Below are 18,934 nucleotides of genomic sequence, written 5' to 3' on the forward strand. Positions count from 1 at the left end.
TATATATATATATATATATATATATATATATATATATATATATATATATATATATATATATATATATATATATATATTCTATTAAACACCCAATAATTACATAAATTATAGGTAAAAAAAAACAAATAAAGAAAATGCTATGTGTGTTCTTGTACTGTTCTTGAAATGTTTTCTTCCATCAAAGTTCGAAATATAAGTCTTTGTTCCTTTAAATTCCATAATTGGACAGATTGTTTTAAAATTGCGGTGATATTGGCATCTAACACTTCCTTAGGGCGTGCAGTTTTAATTTTATTGCCCTCGATCATACATTGCAACATATTAATACCAAATTGCTTGCATATTAGCCATATCTCACCAACAAATAAACTTTGGTTATTTATACACGGCAACTGAGTCATTATAATGGAGTAACATATGGGGTCATTAAGTAGCCTGATAAATAAGTTTAATTTGTTATGAATAAGAATGTTCGATACAGAGTCTACTTTGAAAAAAGAATGGAGGTTATTTTTACAATGCTTAGAAATATTAAAAATTATTTTAAGACAGATCGTCCAACTTTATCAATATTCTGTAGAAACTTATTGTTGCAACCACCGAGTTCTAGTCCGTATAATAGCGTTGGAATAGCTAGGGAATTAATTAAATAAATAATCGTAGCAGGCTGGCAGAGGCGAATTCCATTTCTTATAAGAGCTTTTGCAACAGATAAAAATTGCGTTATCCTTTCATTTATATTCGTTTTTTGGAGTGTTGCCGTCATATGTAATAGCTCTAAATACAGTGTGCGGAAAAAGTTCCCGTACAAAAATATAAACAGCAAAAACAGCAAAAGTTTCTGTACAAGGCGAGAAACAAATTACACTTTTATTTAAAACAAAATAATACTAAAAAATACTAAAAGAATACGAAGGAATATAAAAGATTACTAAAACACACTATGGGCCGGGTGAATAAAAATAAGCGATTGCTTTTACTCAGTAATTGGTCAGCTTTACGTGAATGAAAACTTTAGCTGTTTTGCTATAATTTTTATTTATGCAAAGTTAAGCAATTAACATAGTAATTGCTCAGCTTTGCGTAAATTTTTACTTAAAAATTTTTTTTTAAGTTTTCATTCACGTAAAGCTGACCAATAACTGAATAAAAGCAATTGCTTATTTTTATTCACCCGGCCTAATATATTGAAAGAAACACCATACAAATAATTTTTTTAAATTATAATTTTGTACGGGAAGCATATTTACATACTCCACAAGGCGATAGCACACATGCGCCCGCGCACGATTTTTCGTACTTTTTTATAAAGAAACATATTTTTAAATTTTTGAAGAAGTACTTACTGTACCTATATATTGTTTTCTTTCTGACTATATTACTAAAACAAAAAAAAAATTTGAAACTCATAATTAGAATATTTATTTTTCATTGAAAGCAATAAATCTTAATGAAATTGAAATTGAAATAAAAATAATGAAATTTGGCTTTAAATATATCCCAAGATAGAGCAAACGCCAAAAGTCATGGAGAAGGGCATTAATTACATTCAACTTTTCTTTTAAAATAAACCCTCACGATCTTTGTATAGTTGTGTACTTTAATTAAAAAAATGTTATTCTAATATACTTACGTGTTCTTTGATTACTATACATTTATAAAGCGACACTTCAAATGTAAACACAAAGGTAAATAAAGTATAGTATATAGTACGTAATTTAAAAATATGTTTCTTTATAAAAAAGTACGAAAAATCGTGCGCGGGCGCATGTGTGCTATCGCCTTGTGGAGTATGTAAATATGCGTACGGGAACTTTTTCCGCCCCCTGTATATGCGATTAATATACAATTATGTCTAAATATATGCGATTATTATATATTACATACATATTATATATATAGACGGGTTGCTTTGTTTACATTCTAAAGCGCGTGCGCAAAAAACGACAGGCAAAACATTGGAGCTAAAGCAAAGTAAGCAAAAGTTATAGTGTGAAGTTTGTACAAGTAAACTATGTGAATAGAGAAAGTCTCGCACTATAGTGGAACTAGCGCGTTAAAATGTGTCAAATTTTGTTAACCAGTATCAAAAAATAGTTTTCCAATTTTTAAAAGTAAAATAAATTTAAAATTAACAAGATATACTTCTAATAATTTATACTTCTATCAACCCAGGCTGGGTCCCAGCTGAGTTATAGAAAAAAGTTATAAAAAAAAGTTTACATAAATTAGCATTGAAAGCTGTTGTTTTTAAAATTATTAGTTGGTAAATTGATGAAACAGAGACTGTAATGAAACAGACGCTGCATATGAAAATGAGCTTTACTTTGCTTCTAAAGTTCAGGCTAAACCAATTACTGCTCATTATGAGCCATTGCTTATTAACGAAAGCCAAGAAAAAAATTACAGAAGAATCAAAAGTTTTATTCAAATTGTTTATGAAATCTCATCAAAATCAACTTAATACTAATTTTTTTCTAAAACTTAAAGGAAAAACACTCTTGAAAAATCCACAGGGCTGGACTGCATCTGTTTATAAAATACTGAAACTGTTCATAAAATGGGGTAAAATGCAAATATTGATAACCCCTCACAAGTCTTTATAAATCAAATAGTGTAATATTCTGAAATTGTTTGCTATATTCCAACAGACTATAATCTTAAAATGGAAAGTAATTGCAAAATATAAATTTTTGAATGCGATGTCTCTACAACAAATAAATCTTTCCATTTCTGTCTCAGGTTTGTACATTGATGTTGATTATCCTAAGTGCAAATCCAGATGGAATTAAAAAATAAAATTGTTATGGAATGGGTATTTTTTAAATGAAATTCTCTATAAATATAGAAACAGCTTAGAGTTGTGGAAAGATGACCAAAATGATTCATTGACAAAATTTATTTCATAAAACATTTTATAAACCTAATAAATATCCAAAATTTTAAAAATATTGTAGATTATTTTTTCTGATCCATTAATATATATATATATAATTATATATATATATATATATATATATATATATATATATATATATATATATATATATATATATATATATATATATATATATATATATATATATATATATATATATGTATACACATATAAATAATATTTATTTGTGTATATACAAAATATATATATATAAATATATATATATTATATACTACTACATATTTATATATACTATATACTACTGTATATTTATATACACATATAAACAATATTTATATGTGTATATCATCATCACCAAGTTCTCTAAACCTATCATTCACTAATATTCGTGGTCTTCGAAGTAACTTTTCTTCTGTTGAGTCTTATCTCTTGCAAAGTTCACCAGACCTACTTGCTCTTTGTGAGACTAATTTGAGTTCGGCTGTCTCATCTTGTGATCTTAGTGTTGATGGTTATCTTCCTCTGATTCGTAAAGACTCCAATAGCCACATGCTTGGCCTGGGCATTTACATTCGTAAGAATTCACCTGTTTGTCGTGAAACTAGGTTTGAATCCACAGACTATTCTTTCATGTGCTTTCGTTTAGCACCACTTCACGCTATTGCCTTTCTCTTTGTTCTATATCGATCTCCTTCATCTCAAGACTGTACACTTTTTGATGTTATTTCTGATCATATTGACCAAGCCCTCTCTCTTTATCCATCAGCTAATATAGTTGTTGTCGGTGACTTTAATGCTCACCACTCTGAATGGCTTGGCTCTAGTGTCAGTGACTCTGCAGGCATTAAAGCCCACAACTTTTGCCTTTCTCAATCCCTAACTCAAATAGTCAACTTTCCAACTCGCTTTCCTGACAACCCTAATCATTTACCTTCTCTACTCGACTTATGTCTTGTTTCTGATCCTAGTCAGTGCTCAGTTTCTCCACATTCACCCTTAGGTGCTTCTGATCACAGTTTGATCTCTTTAAAACTAATATCTCATTCTTCTTCATCACCTGAATACCCCTACTATCGAACCTCTTACAACTACAGTAAAGCTGACTGGGATTCTTTCCGTGATTTTCTTCGTGATGGCCCTTGGGTAGAAATCTTTCAACTTCCTGTCGACAAATGTGCTTCTTATATAACTTCGTGGATTCAGGCTGGCATGGAATCTTTTATTCCCTCTCGACGATTCCAGGTCAAGCCTCACTCTCCTCCATGGTTTTCCTCACACTGTGCTGCTGCGATTGCCAATCGAAACCGTTACTTCCATATTTATCAGCAAAACAATTCTCCAGAAAACAGACGTCTTTTCATTACTGCTAGAAACAACTGTAAAAAGGTTTTGTCTAACGCCAAAACCCGCTATTCTCAGGTCATGAAATCTCGTATCTCATCTCAAAAATTAGGCTCTCGTGACTTCTGGAGAATCTTTAATAATATCAATAATAAGGGCAAATCTATAATTCCACCTCTCTTGTATGGTTCAGACTTTGTCACCTCACCTAAAGACAAAGCCGAACTGTTTGCTAAAAACTTTTCATCAATATCATCTCTTGATTCCACTAATTGCGTTCTACCTGATATTGCCAACAAACAGGTTGATTCATTGCTTGACATTCATATCACTTCAGCATCTGTATCTAAAGTGATTTCCTGTCTAGACTCTTCTACAGCTTGTGGCCCAGACAACATACCTGTTATTGTCTTGCAGAAGTGTTCTCCAGAGCTGTCGTCTATACTCTCAAAACTATTCAACAAATGCTTATCAGAGTCTTGTTTTCCAGCCTGATGGAAAGCCGCATCTGTTATCCCTATCTTCAAAAATTCTGGGGAGCGATCTGATTCGTCTAACTACCGTCCCATAAGTCTTCTTCCTATCATAAGCAAAGTTTTTGAATCTTTAATTAACAAACACTTAATTTCTCATCTTGAATCTAATAACTTACTTTCTGACCATCAATATGGATTTCGATCTTCTCGTTCTACAGCTGATTTGCTAACAGTAATAACTGACAGGTTTTATCGTGCATTAGATGAAGGTGGAGAGGTTAAGGCCATCGCTCTTGACATTTCAAAAGCGTTTGATAAAGTTTGGCATGCTGGTCTTCTCCATAAGCTTTCTTCTTATGGTGTATCCGGCAACATCTTTAAGATCATTGAATCCTTCCTTTCCAATCGTAGCATAAAAGTTTTCCTCGATGGACAACACTCTTCTTCTTATTCTGTAACTTCAGGGGTTCCTCAAGGTTCTATCCTTGGCCCTATACTCTTTTTAATTTACATTAACGATCTTCCAGATACTCTCACATCTAAGGTGGCATTGTTTGCTGATGATACTACCATTTATTCTTGTCGTGATAAGAAACCAACACCCTCTGATTGCCTGGAGGGGGCATTTGAGCTTGAAAAGGATCTCACTTCTGCTACAGCATGGGGCTCACAGTGGCTGGTGAACTTTAATTCAGATAAAACTCAATTTTTTTCAGCCAATCGTTATCGCAATAATTTAGATCTTCCTATATTTATGAACGGTGATGTACTCGATGAGTCACCTACTCTTCATCTTCTAGGATAAACTCTTACTTCCAATCTTTCTTGGAAACCATATATCAAATCGGTTGCAAAATTAGCATCTGCTAAGGTTGCATCTCTTTATCGAGCTCGCCACTTTCTTACTCTGGATTCTATTCTCTACCTCTATAAATCTCAAATCCGGCCTTGTATGGAATACTGTTGCCATATCTGGGGCGGATCTTCTAATGATGCCCTTTCTCTTTTAGACAAGGTGCAAAAACGCATTGTAAACATAGTTGGACCTGCTCTTGCAGCCAACCTTCAACCATTATCACATCGTCGTAATGTTGCTTCTCTTTCTCTTTTCTACAAATACTATAATGGCCACTGCTCGAAAGAGCTAGCGTCTCTTGTGCCATCTACTAAAATTCATTCTCGTGTTACTCGTCATTCAATTAAGTGTCATCCTTTTTCTGTGACTGTTCCTAAGTGCTCCAAAAACGCTTATTCGTCTAGTTTTTTTCCTCGAACATCAGCTCTTTGGAATTCGCTTCCTTCATCTTGCTTTCCTGATTCATATAATTTGCAATCTTTTAAATCGTCCGTCAATCGTTATCTTGCTCTACAATCTTCATCTTTTCTCTTACAGTAACTTCCAACTTTAATTAGTGGCTGCTTGCAGCCTTGTTGGAAGCGAAGATGTTTAAAAAAAAAAAAAAAAAAAAAATATAAATATACAGTACTGTATATTTATATTTACATATAAATATTGTTTATATGTGTATATAAATATACAGTAGTATATAATATAATATATATATATATATATATATATATATATATATATATATATATATATATATATATATATATATATATATATATATATATAAATATGTAGTAGTATATAATGTATATATTTTTATATATATATATTTTGTATATACACAAATAATTATTTAAATAAATATTATTCTACTTAGTATATAATATATATATATATATATATATATATATATATATATATATATATATATATATATATATATATATATATATATATATAATATATATATATATATATATATATATATATATATATATATATATATATATATATATATATATATATATATATATATATATATATATATATATTTATGTAAAATTTATTATCAGGCATGATTTGAAAAAAGGAACTTGTATTTAGAGAAAGTAACTACACTGTTTTGGAAATACGCAGGATTTTAAGTTAAATTTGAACATGTTTTGCCTGTCGTTTTTTGCGCGTGCGCTTAAAAATGTAAACAAAGCAACCCGTCTATTGCGACAATATATAATTATCACTGGATTTAAGTAATTTTTGAAATAAAAAATATTTTTAGAGGTACCCCAAGTCAATTGAACATTTACAGGGTCCTTAATATTTTTGAAAAAAAGTTATACAAAAGTAGGTCAACCTGGTACTCAAAAGAAGCGAAGTTTTATAAAAAGTTCAAAAATAATATTTGTTTCATATAAAAATTATTATTTTTATTGCATAATAACTATGGTTTTTTAACTAAATAAAAATAAATGCATTTTTACAAATTTTTTGATAATTTTTTTTTTCGTTATGTTTTTTTATACAACAATTATTATTTTCAAACTTTTTATAAAATTTCTTTTGAGTTACCAGGTTGACCTAGTTTTGAAAATTTTTTTCCCCCAAAATTATAGGGGCCCTATAAATGTCAAGGGACTTGGGGCACTTCTAAAAATATTTTATTTCAAAATTTATCGTTATTAGAGTGATATTTTATTATATCGCATATATTTAGAGCTATTACAAGACAATTTAAAAAAAATTCTATTTTTCAATGCACCCTAGTGCACAATAATCTATAGATATTTTTACCTATAAAAACAAAAACAAAACTTAATCGCAAATATTTGTACACGCAAACAAATGTTAAAGGTATTTGGGAGAGCATAATAATATTATGCTCATTATACTAAGAGTATAATAACATAATGGAATATTGTTAATATTCATAATAATAGCTGATCACCTTAACTCATTAGTAAAAGAATCTTTTTCCTGAATCGAAAAATTGTCTTATATGTGTGCAAAGATAAATTTATTTTGCATTTTAAACCTTTAAAGCTTTAAAGCTTTAAAGCTTTAGATCTATATAATGAATGGCAACCATCTCACTAAGTCCTCTTATTATGTCTTCTTGGATTATTGTTTTCTACTAATCTTTCATGGAAACCATATATAGAATCAATTGCTAAATTAGCATCTGCTAAGGTTTCTCTTTATCATGCATTATTCAGCAAAGTCTCATTCTTTCACTGTATCTGTCCCTGCATGCTCTAAAAACTTCTATTTGTCTATTTTTTCCCCCCGCACTTCAACTCTTTGAAACTTTCTCACATCTTCATGTTTTCCTGACTTGTACAACCTTCAACTTTTCAAGTGTTCTTTCATCCGCTTCCTTGCTCAATAACTCTATTTTTTTATCTTGTAACTCCTAACTTAATAGTGGTTGTCTGCAACCTAGATTTTATATTTATAACAAGTGTTTGTTAATAAATTAAATTTTTGTTTTGTTTTTTGTCAGGCACTGATGGAAGCCAAAATTAATGTATTGAAAAAATGAACCCAGTTACTGTACAAAATAACAATATTACCAACATAATTTTCTACAAAACTTTAAAAAATATTGAGCACCTTTAACTTGTAATGCTATATCTAGTTTCATAAATTTTGTCATGATTTATAATAAAGTTCCATGGCATAACGGCATTTCATTGAGTTCAGATAATGCATCTAACAATATTGACAAAAAAACCTTTTTTGTCAAAAAAAAAAGTATGAAAACTTTATTTTGCTTGGTTTCACATGCATTATTGCTCATAATTCAACAAGAAAATGTAAAAATTATTTTTATGACCATACTAATAAACATTTCAACACTGAAGAGTTTCTAATTAGTATATTTTTTGTATTTTGAGTATTCTTCCCCCCAAAAAAAACATTTTTTTGCAGAGTTGTTTGTTCTGTGATCAGGAATATTGAAAGATAAACAAGTTTCATTCAAGTTTGCTGGCTTTCATTCATTTTCATTTATATAACATGGATCTAAATAGTATTAAAGTTTTAAATAGTATTAAAGTTTTAAATAGTATTAAAGTTTGAAAACCAACTTTGAAAGACTACCTTTTATTTTAACATTTAGAAAAAAAAATTGACTTAAAACTGATTAATCAAGTCATTTAAATATGAAAGTATATTAAACTTATAGCTGCATTTAAGTGATTCACTTGTTCAATGGCTGCATGATGCCTTATTTGGTAATCTATAATTTTACTAAATAGATTTATGTTACCACTGATTATAAAGCAATACAATAATTTATAGTTGAAAAATAACCAATCAAATGCTTTTAATTCAAAATATCATTTTAATGTCTTGAAAGATTTATTTATTAAAATTCTTGCTCAAATTTAGATAGAAATTTACGTCACATAATTGTCACATCTTCTCTTTCGTAAAACAACATTTCTATATGAGATTAAATTTTTTTTAAACAATGATCTACTTAAGCATGAGAGACTGATAATCTCAATAAAATTTTTTTTTTGAAAGTATACAATTCAGGACATAAAACTAATATTTTGTGGCATTTATTATTCACAAAGAGTTTCACATTGTTGGTAAAAACATAGGTAAATTTAAAAACTTGTTTAAAGTAGCATATATAGTGCTTCCAATTGTTCATTTTCAAGAATCAAGAAGGACTTGACTCCGCAAATGACATCACTTAAACTGGATGGAACATTGGCAAGTATTATCTATTTTATAATAAATCACAAAGCTTTAAATAAAACCCATAAATATATATATATATTTATATATATAATATATATATATATATAATATATGATATATATATATTATATATATAATATATAATATATATATATATATATAATATATAATATATTTATATATATATATATATATATATATACATATATATATATATATATATATATATATATATATATATATATATATATATATATATATATATATATATATATATATATATATATATATATATATATATATATATATATTGGGATTGGGGCAGCCATAAGTTTTTTTCACTCTTTGTTTTTTTCTTTTTGTGATAAAGCTGTACAGAATTAGGTCAGCAACAAATGTTACCAAATGTATATTTATATATGTTATAGTACAAATATAATAGGAGAATATAAATAGGAGAAACAAACTCTAACTTAAAAATCCCTTGCTTTGTGGCTCATGGCTGAGTAAAGGCTAGAGGTTGTGGCTCTAGCCTATATATTATATTTTATCTCAGAAATTAGGCTCTATAGACTTTGGAAAATCTTCAACAGCATCATTAACAAGAGTAGGTTTAATATTCCATCTCTCATTCAGGGGACTGATCTTATTAACTCTCCCAAGGATATGGCAGAACTATTTTCAAAGAACTTTTCTTCTAATTCAACTCGTGAATCTTATGGCCATCCTTTTCCTTCCATTCTAATTAAACAGGTAACTCATTGTTAGACATTCAAATTACTCCAGCTTCTGTTGCTAAAGTCATATCTCAATTAAACTCTTCTACAACTTGTAGTCCAGACAATATTCCTTTCACAGTCTTAAAAATTTTTTTTCCAGAACTCTCTTAAATTCTCTTTAAACTATTTAAAGTAAGTGCTTGACTGAGTCTTTTTTTCCTATCTGCTGGAAAATGGCATCTGTTGTTCTGATTTTCAAAAACTCTGGTGAACATTCTGACCCCTCCAATTTTCGTGTGACCAGTCTTCTTTTTGTTATTAGCAAAGTCTTTGAGTCTTTGATAAACAATTTTCTCACATCTCATCTTGAGTCAAATAACTTACTGTCAGACAATCAATACGGGTTTTGATTCTCTCACTCTACCACTGACTTGCTAACTGCTGTGACTGAAAGATTTTATTGTGCATAAGATTGAGGCGGAGAGACTAGAGCTATTGCTTTTGGCATATTTGAAGTTTTCGACAAAATTTGGGATGCTGATCAGAGGATCTGAAGATATGAAGCAAGCTTTTGAAGAACCATAAGCTTGCTTTATATGGTGTATCTGGGAAAGTTTTTGAGATTATCAAAATATTTCTTTCTAGCTGCTTTATTAAAGTCATCCTCGAAGGCCAACAATTTTCTTCATTTCCAGCCACTTCAGGGTACCTCAAGGTTTTATTCTAGGTTTTGTTTTGTTTCTTATATACATTGACGATATTTCCAACAACCTTGCAACAACCTTTTTTGCTGATGGCTAAACTTTATACTCCTGCCTTGATAAAAAGTCTTCTTTTTTCGATTTTTTTTTGAACAGGCTGTTGATCTTGAATCTGATCTCACTTCTATAGCATATTGGGGCTCACAGTGGCTTGTTAACTTTAACTACAAAAAAGTTCAGTTATTTACTGCAAACAACTATTTCAATATGGTCGATATTTCTATATTAATGAATGGTAATTCTCTTACTGAATTTTCTTCCTCATTCCTTCTTGGATTATCGTTTACTACTGTTACTATACCTTTCATGGAAGCCACATATACAATCAATAGCTAAGTTAGCATCTGCTAAGGTTGCTTCTCTTTATCTTGCTCATCATTTTTACTCCTGATTCTATTCACTGCCTCTTCAAATCTATTGTTCTTCCATGTATGGAATAATGTTTGGATGCTCTTTCTCTTCTAGACAAGGTCCAAAAAAGCATTGTAAACATAGTGGGAGCTCTATCTGATAAGTTCTAGCCACTCTCCCATTGTTGTAAAGTTGCATCTCTTTCTCTTTTCTACAAATACTATCATGGTTGCTGCTCAAAGGAGTTATCATCTCTAGTTCCATTAACTAAAACTCATTTTTGTTTGACTTGTCATTTAGCTAAGTCTCATTAATTTACTATATCTGTCCCTGCATTCTCTAAAAACTTTTATTTGTCTAATTTTTTTCCTCGCTTTTCAACCCTTTGGAACTCTCTCCAACCTTCATGTTTACCTGACTTAATCTACAACATTTCAAGTCTTCTGTCAACCATTTCCTTTTTCTATAACTCTATTCTTTTGTTGGTGTGAATTTTTTGTAGAAAAAGTAGAAGATAAAAATCATTGCATGACGTGAACCACTTAATGGAGGAAAGGGAGAAATTGAGCACAAACTATAGTCAGAGGGATCATACTTTCGTGACTTTCTTCTATCACGGACAGATGCAGATGTATATATATATATATATATATATATATATATATATATATATATATATATAATTTTTAGCCTTTGCTAATAGTCTATACTAAGATTATTTTTAACAGGGTCAGTATTGTTAAAAGGGCGAGACATCACCAAATTACTAATGGTTATAATTTTGATCAAACAGTTCAATAGATATACTTTTAATTAAAACAGTTTTCTAGGTTTTTTTGTTTTAGATTTTGTTCTGTTTTTAAATATTTATAGAAAATCATTTTGGTAAAAATCAAAAGCAGTTATTTCGCTTCACTGGAATTGTTGAAAATGGAATTGCCGGTACAACAAACAATGTCACAAAAATAAAAATTACAGCTGATGTTACTATTTCAAACTGGAACTTATGCAAATTTTATCTACAAGTTAGTCAAAAATGTTATTTAACAAATGTTTAAAATATACAAATTGTTTTTTAAAAGTAAAATACAGTGATGGATTAAAACTACTTATTAAAAATTAGAGTTATTAAATGTTTATACATATAACTGTTGTTAGTTTCCATAAATGTTGTTAGTAATATAAAAAAAATTAATATTTGTGTTGTGCTATTTTTTTATTTAAATTTAAATTTTTTTTTTAACATTTTACTTAACAATCATTTTTTAAGTTAAATTTTACTATGTTTTAGCTATCAAAAGTTACATTTCATCAATCTCTTGGTGAAAGTGAAAGTGAAAAGTTTGAACCACTTCCTGCATATGACCTTGCTAATCGTTTAACTAAGTATCCCCTACTTTTTTATATGAATGAAGGTCATGTCGTAAAGGTTCAACCATCTGTCGAATCAACACAACCAGATGTTTTAAATATACAACGTGGAATTTTAAGTATGCTTCAAGTTAAAAATGTTAATGACATTGGCAATGTGGTTGGTGTTTTATTTTTAATTTTTTGTAGTTTTAATTTTTTTAAAATTTGCTATTATAATAGAGTCTTGTGTTACAATTGAGTTTTTTTAAGTTTAATCATTAAAAATCTTTCTTTTATAACAATACTTGATTACACAAAATTTTTTTATCAAAACATATAAAAGTTTTGTTCTGTAGCAAATGATAAATTTCCAGTTATCCAAACAAAATAACAAAAAATTTTTTTTACTATATTTATTTTTATGTATATTTGAGTAAGTATTTATGTTTTTGACAATGTATATTTTTTTTTTTTTTTTTTTTTTTGTATTTCACCTCCCCAAGGCCAAGAAGGCCACTACAGATGAGGAGGCTACTTGTGGTTATAACCCTCTCTCAACTCTATAACTCCGAAACACAAACCTTGACGAACAAGGCTGCTGCGCAGAGAAACAAGTTGAGCGCGGTACTACCAGGGACGTGGTATATAACGATAAAAAAATACAATTTCTGATGTTGACAGTAAAAGGATCTGACTTTGTTTAATGATGACCCCTGTAACATTTTAAAATTACGTTACATTTTAATCAGTTACAATCGGTAACAAGGTTAAGTAAATAAATTCGATAACACATTAAATGTTATCATTGCTTTATTGCTAATCATCATCTTTTATTTTATCTTTTATAGTAAAATAGATTTGTCTCAATTGGTTACTTTGTCGCAAAAAAAAAGTTTCAAGTTGCAACGCTACAAATACATTAAATAGTTAAAGTTTTAATTTTTTAATAATACTTTTTACTTTTATTCACATATCGTTCAGAGCATTTTTTATTTTAAATGGCTATTTATAAACTTTGGCATATATATAATTCTGACATATATAAAATTCGCCGAATGGTCACACACGAGCAGTGAACGCCTGAGGGAAGAAATGAAGTACATTAGAATAAAGGAGAATTATTTTTTAAACAAAGCATATTTTGACAGTTGTCAAGACAAAAATAAAGATTAATAGAGGAATATTTAAAATAAGACAGACAATGCACCTAAACAGTACTAACATTAATAATAAAAAATAAATTGTTATATAAATACTAATATGAACTAAGATAAACAAAAAATATATCACCAAACAAAAAATAAATAAAACAAAAAATACATTAAAAAATAAAAAGTATGCATACAACAATGCAAGGCCTCAGAATGGAAAAAAAAACAAAAAAAAACACATTAATGCCGATGTGTAAACATAATTTGTGTAGTGATTAAGTAATAAACATCTCCTCAGAGTCGCGTCTGTTATTACTGGTGTTTCGTTGAGGATCAGCACTTATAACTAGTTTATCCTGTCAAACAAACGTCATTGCCACTTATGACTGATTAATAACTTTTGGCAATAACTTTTGTACCTTTTCTATGCTATCTTACTAACTTAATTACTTCTGTCTAATCACAAAGTTAGTGTTGCATTATATATATACATATATATATTATATTAAAAGTCTAATTAAGAAAAAAAAATTAATACATTAAAAATTTACCATAAGTTTCAATGTTACGTTTTATTAGGTCAAAATGTTATATTAGTTACATATTATATTACCTCTTGGTTACATAAAAATAACGAACATTTTGCACATAATATTACATTACAATATTACATATTGTGCGTAAAAATAACGGACATTTTACATATAATGTTACACTACATTGTTAGATGTTGATACCGTCATACGGTTAGATGTTGATATCGTCATACTTGGATCCAAATTTGATACATGTTTGATGTTTGTGGTTCTCTCATATTTATATCAATGTAAAAAAAACTTGTTGTTGCTAATTCATGGACTTGTAAATTAGTAATGATTATTATAGAGAAAAAAATATTTGGGTGGACTTCGTCCCCCCTTTTTTGGGGGCTTAAGGTTGGGTTCAAGTAGCCCCTGTTGTGGGGCTACTTGAACCCATAATGTAAAAGCCCTGTAGTGTAGTGCAGCCATGACTCTTTTGAGGTTTCCAGCATATCTCTCGGATAGCTGATGATGTCTTCTAATAAAGGGTTTTACCCATTTGACACCTGGGAGATTTTCATTGAAACATTGAACATCACTCCCTAATCAATCTAGATAGGATTTGACAATAATTCAAAGATCAAATGAGGTCAGTGGGTAGCTGAAAGTTGAAACTTTATTCAAGTGATCACAAAATGACTGTTCTTCTTCAGGTGTGAAAACAACTGGATGCCCTGCATGTTTCTTTGTGATAGTAAGATGTTGTCTTCAAAGAGCTCTCTTAATGCTGGAAATGCTGATTCTAAACTGTTTTTCAGTTCTATGAGTCAAATTGTTGACTCATAGCTCCACGTTCAATGTTTATAGAGGCTTGCTCTAAGTTTTGATCGGTATAGTCTTTGTAATCTCTAGATCCCAACTTTCTTTTATATCTGTGAACCATTCTGGTAGAACCAGTTATGATAGCACAAAGTATACGCATATAGGTGTATAATAATAGCTTTAACCAACCATTAACATTATTTAGGTATACATTTTATAACCTAACAAATATTAAAAACATGGTTAAAATAACAGATATATCAACTCCTTTTAAATATATTATTACACCTTTGGGTTTAATGTTAATGGAAAGCAAATTTAATCATTTTCAAACATAAGCTGCCACAATAGTAATTGCTATATTTTGTAGCAACTGATACTTCTTTTAAGAAATGTTGTCAAATAATTTTTATCTTTTTATGTCTGGACAGACAAAAGTTTTACGCTAAATTTTTACCATTATTGTAGTTTCCTTTAAAAAAATATTTTTTCAATCACTTCTTGCAAAAAAATTTCATCCTCTTTTTTTTTTTATGTTACTTGATTTGAGTAAGTGTATAATTAACTTATTAACTTTCATACCAAATAATTCTATAAAAAATAAACAAATAAATAAACATTTTATTTTTTTGGGTTCAAGTAACCCCGGATAGCTCAAGTAGCCCCGCATGACGGTACATTAGAAGAACCATAATTTGAGATGTAAATAGAGGACTCAGTAAGGATATTGCTGCTTGTCAAGATCAGAGTATCAACAAAATTGTTTTAATATCAGCAATCAACAATTGAGTTTTTATTAGCTAATCATTCACCAACCTTAAGCTGTCATCAAAGATAGATCACATATAAGATAGGCTATCTGTTGCGATAAAAAGGGGCGGCTGTTTGTCAAGACTAGAGTATATAGTTGTTAATAAAAATCATTCTATATACAAATAATGATCTTAAGAACATTTTTAGATGGTTTATAAATTTTCTTAAAAATTAAGAATTAATATAGAAACATTGTAAATTTTTTTCATTTTAAATTTAACAGGATTTTTAAATGAATTTCAGATGCTGTTTGAATTATGTTTATTTTATCTAGAATAGATCCATAAATGCCAAAAGATTTATTTTAAAGTTATTAAATGCCAAAATTAATTTCTGCAGTTTAAAATCATATAACATATATTGTACATTTTTTTAAGTGTTTATTATTTGATTTTTTTTTACAATTAAAGATTTTTTTCTCCATAAGTCAAACGTTATTTACATAAAACGTGTTTTTTTATTTATTTAGTATATATTTGTGAAATCAAAAAAAGGTGGTTGAGTTTAAAAGTCTTTTTTTTTTTTTTGAAAAACAAACAAACAAACAAAACAAACAAACAAAATAAACAAATAACAATATTTTATAATTTAAAATTTTTTTGTATAACAATTGAAGCATGATATATACAGGTTCTTCTTTTATTATTTACAGAACGATGTTTCGGGAAGTTGCAAAACTATTTACTCCATACTTAATCACAAGAAATCTGTTCCTGATGAAAATATTTTATTAATTAAAAAAGTTAAAGAACTTCAAACTTGTAATCATGAAATCACGCATTCAAATATAATTGGAAATCCTTACTCATTTTCAGGAGGAATGAAAAACTTTAATGAAAGAGTAAATTTTGAACAATCACAGGTTTATGGTTATACCTATCATTTATCGCAAAAAAAAAAAAAAAAAATCAGTATTGTAAAAAGTAATAAAAACTGTGTGTATTTTTTAGTCATCAATACTGGAATCTAATTCACATTGTTTTTATAAGATGGATTTAAAAAATCAAGCACAACTTATAGATATTCAATGTGAAGAAAATTTTCTTGTGAAAGCATTTTCAAGTGACTATAAAGCTGGTGCCTATGTTAAAAGCAGGTCAGTCTAAATTGAAATTATCTTTCTTAATGAGGTATTAAATATTAAATTAAATTAATTAAAAAATAATACTCACACATATTTTACCATTGAAAATTTGATCGCCTTATGATCGTCATTGACACCTGGTCAATGCTTTGATGTCTTTAAAAAATATATAGCTCAGATCCACTGCGCTATGTTTTAAGCTCAAATCCTAAATAATCAGAGAGCGGACATATGGAAAACAGCAGCCATATTTTTGCCAAATTAGCGAATGGAACAAATGAATTAAGTAAAAACAGTTGTAAAACACAATATTTTAAACAAAAACTTGTTTTAAAAATTTAAATACTTTATGTTTTTTTGCAGTTTTTATTAAAATTATTTATTAACAAAAATTTATTTGGCAAATAAATAAATCCTTTAAAAAAAAACCTCAAAAAATTACTTGTAATTACAAAAAAAGTAACTTAACTAAAGTTAAGACTTGACAAAAGTTTTACAATTTTTTTATAAATTAGTTTTATTTTAATCTAAACTTTCAAAGCTAATTCATGCATTGTCATAATCTTGTTGGACATATCGTCTATTGACAAGTAAAACTCATTAAGTGACACTGCAGCTAATTTGAGATAATCAAGTTTTAGTTAGTTTTACCAGCCGTAAGAACTTGCAAAACAGCAATTAATGATATCTCTAGATAAAATACTACTATTTCAGATTGATTTACACACTTACTGACTTTTTCTTGCAATATGTTGTTAATATTTGGGCATCATAGTGTATAAAAGTCAATTTCCCATAAAACTGTATTTAATGAGTTTTACTTGTCAAACGACGATTTACTTAAGTGCTAACATCGTAAAACGTTTTTTCTTAAGGCTAAATATTTCAAGTCTAAAATCTATAAACCTAATTTCAAGCTTCAATTTAAATTAATGAGAATTAGGATAAAGGCTTAACTTTTAATTTGTTCATCAGTTTTAGTTTGTTCATCAATTGACTTTCTCTAAAAGTATAGCATTACAATTTTTTCAGGAGAAATGTTATGGCTAAAAAGATCTAAATATTAATTTTATTTGTAAAAAAAAACTGTAAAGTTTGTTTTATAACCAAAAAGTAAACATTCCATATTGTGCACTTTGTATGTAAATTCAGTATTTACTCTGTTTTAAAAAAATTATGATTCAAAACAAATTGAATTAGTTCTTAAAATTTTTAAACTCTAGAGTTTCTATATATCCTGCAATATAAAACAAGCAATTTACTCATCATTACTCAAGATTAAATTGGATGTTTTATCCCAATCTTTGAGTAAAACAATGTACTCTTTTTGTTGAGGATTGTGCACCTTCCTATTAACTATGTCAAGAATCACAGTAAGAATTGATGGTCATCATAACTATGGTAACGCAACTGGACCTTGATGATTTTTTCGAGAGTTAAGCAACACAAATAAGTTTCAAGTCGTTTTTGAATTGAAAAGCTTTAAGAATTACTTGTTTTGTGCACACACCAGTTATAAAGATTTTAAAAGCAATCCTGGGTAAATTGTAATTTCATGTTAAAAGTTTTCTTTTTCTAGATGAAACTTAATTTGCAATAATAGGTTGTCCTTGAAAGATTACCAGATGGAATGAGTTTTGACCTTGTTTTTTCCACTTTGTGAAAAAACAAAGTGTAAACTTATTCCATATGTAATCCACATAGTACTGCTATAATTTTATTTAAAAATTTAACTGTTTCATTGTAAATTTAATGATTTTTCAAGCTAAAAGCCATAGCAGGGCCTTGTGATGTCATAATTGTAAACCATTTATCAATAATTCAGTTAATCATTTTTTTGTTAAGAAAGATGTCCTTGTATTCTTCAATAAATGTGGTACTTTCACTAAAAATCAATAGTACAACTTAAGTCATGGATGAATTAAAGTTAAAGTGAATTAAACTGGAAAATATTATAATCTTTAGTGCACCTTATTTTAAAAGATCTCCACATTGACTGGATATTTACACCTTTATTAACAGAACTTCCACTATAATAATATGCTAGAGTTTATTTTAATCTCATAGATATTCCTCTAAGCA

At 28.4% G+C, this 18,934-nt stretch overlaps 1 protein-coding gene across 2 annotated transcripts in view; it reads left to right on the forward strand.

The window, feature by feature from the left end:
* Positions 1–18,934, forward strand: part of LOC101240168 (uncharacterized) — a 72,272-nt gene that overhangs the window by 14,440 nt on the left and 38,898 nt on the right. Inside the window, exons 1-5 of one of the 2 annotated variants that reach the window (XM_065811600.1) lie at positions 9,092–9,289; positions 11,982–12,133; positions 12,400–12,639; positions 16,421–16,630; positions 16,719–16,864. In XM_065811600.1, coding sequence (XP_065667672.1) covers positions 12,514–12,639; positions 16,421–16,630; positions 16,719–16,864 — 482 coding nt within the window. In that variant the 5' untranslated portion in view covers positions 9,092–9,289; positions 11,982–12,133; positions 12,400–12,513. Of the gene's footprint in view, positions 1–9,091; positions 9,290–11,981; positions 12,134–12,399; positions 12,640–16,420; positions 16,631–16,718; positions 16,865–18,934 lie in introns of those variants that run through there. The other variant, XM_065811599.1, reaches the window with a different exon arrangement.

The sequence above is a fragment of the Hydra vulgaris genome, chromosome 12, assembly GCF_038396675.1.
Source record: "Hydra vulgaris chromosome 12, alternate assembly HydraT2T_AEP".
Lineage (NCBI taxonomy): Eukaryota > Metazoa > Cnidaria > Hydrozoa > Anthoathecata > Hydridae > Hydra > Hydra vulgaris.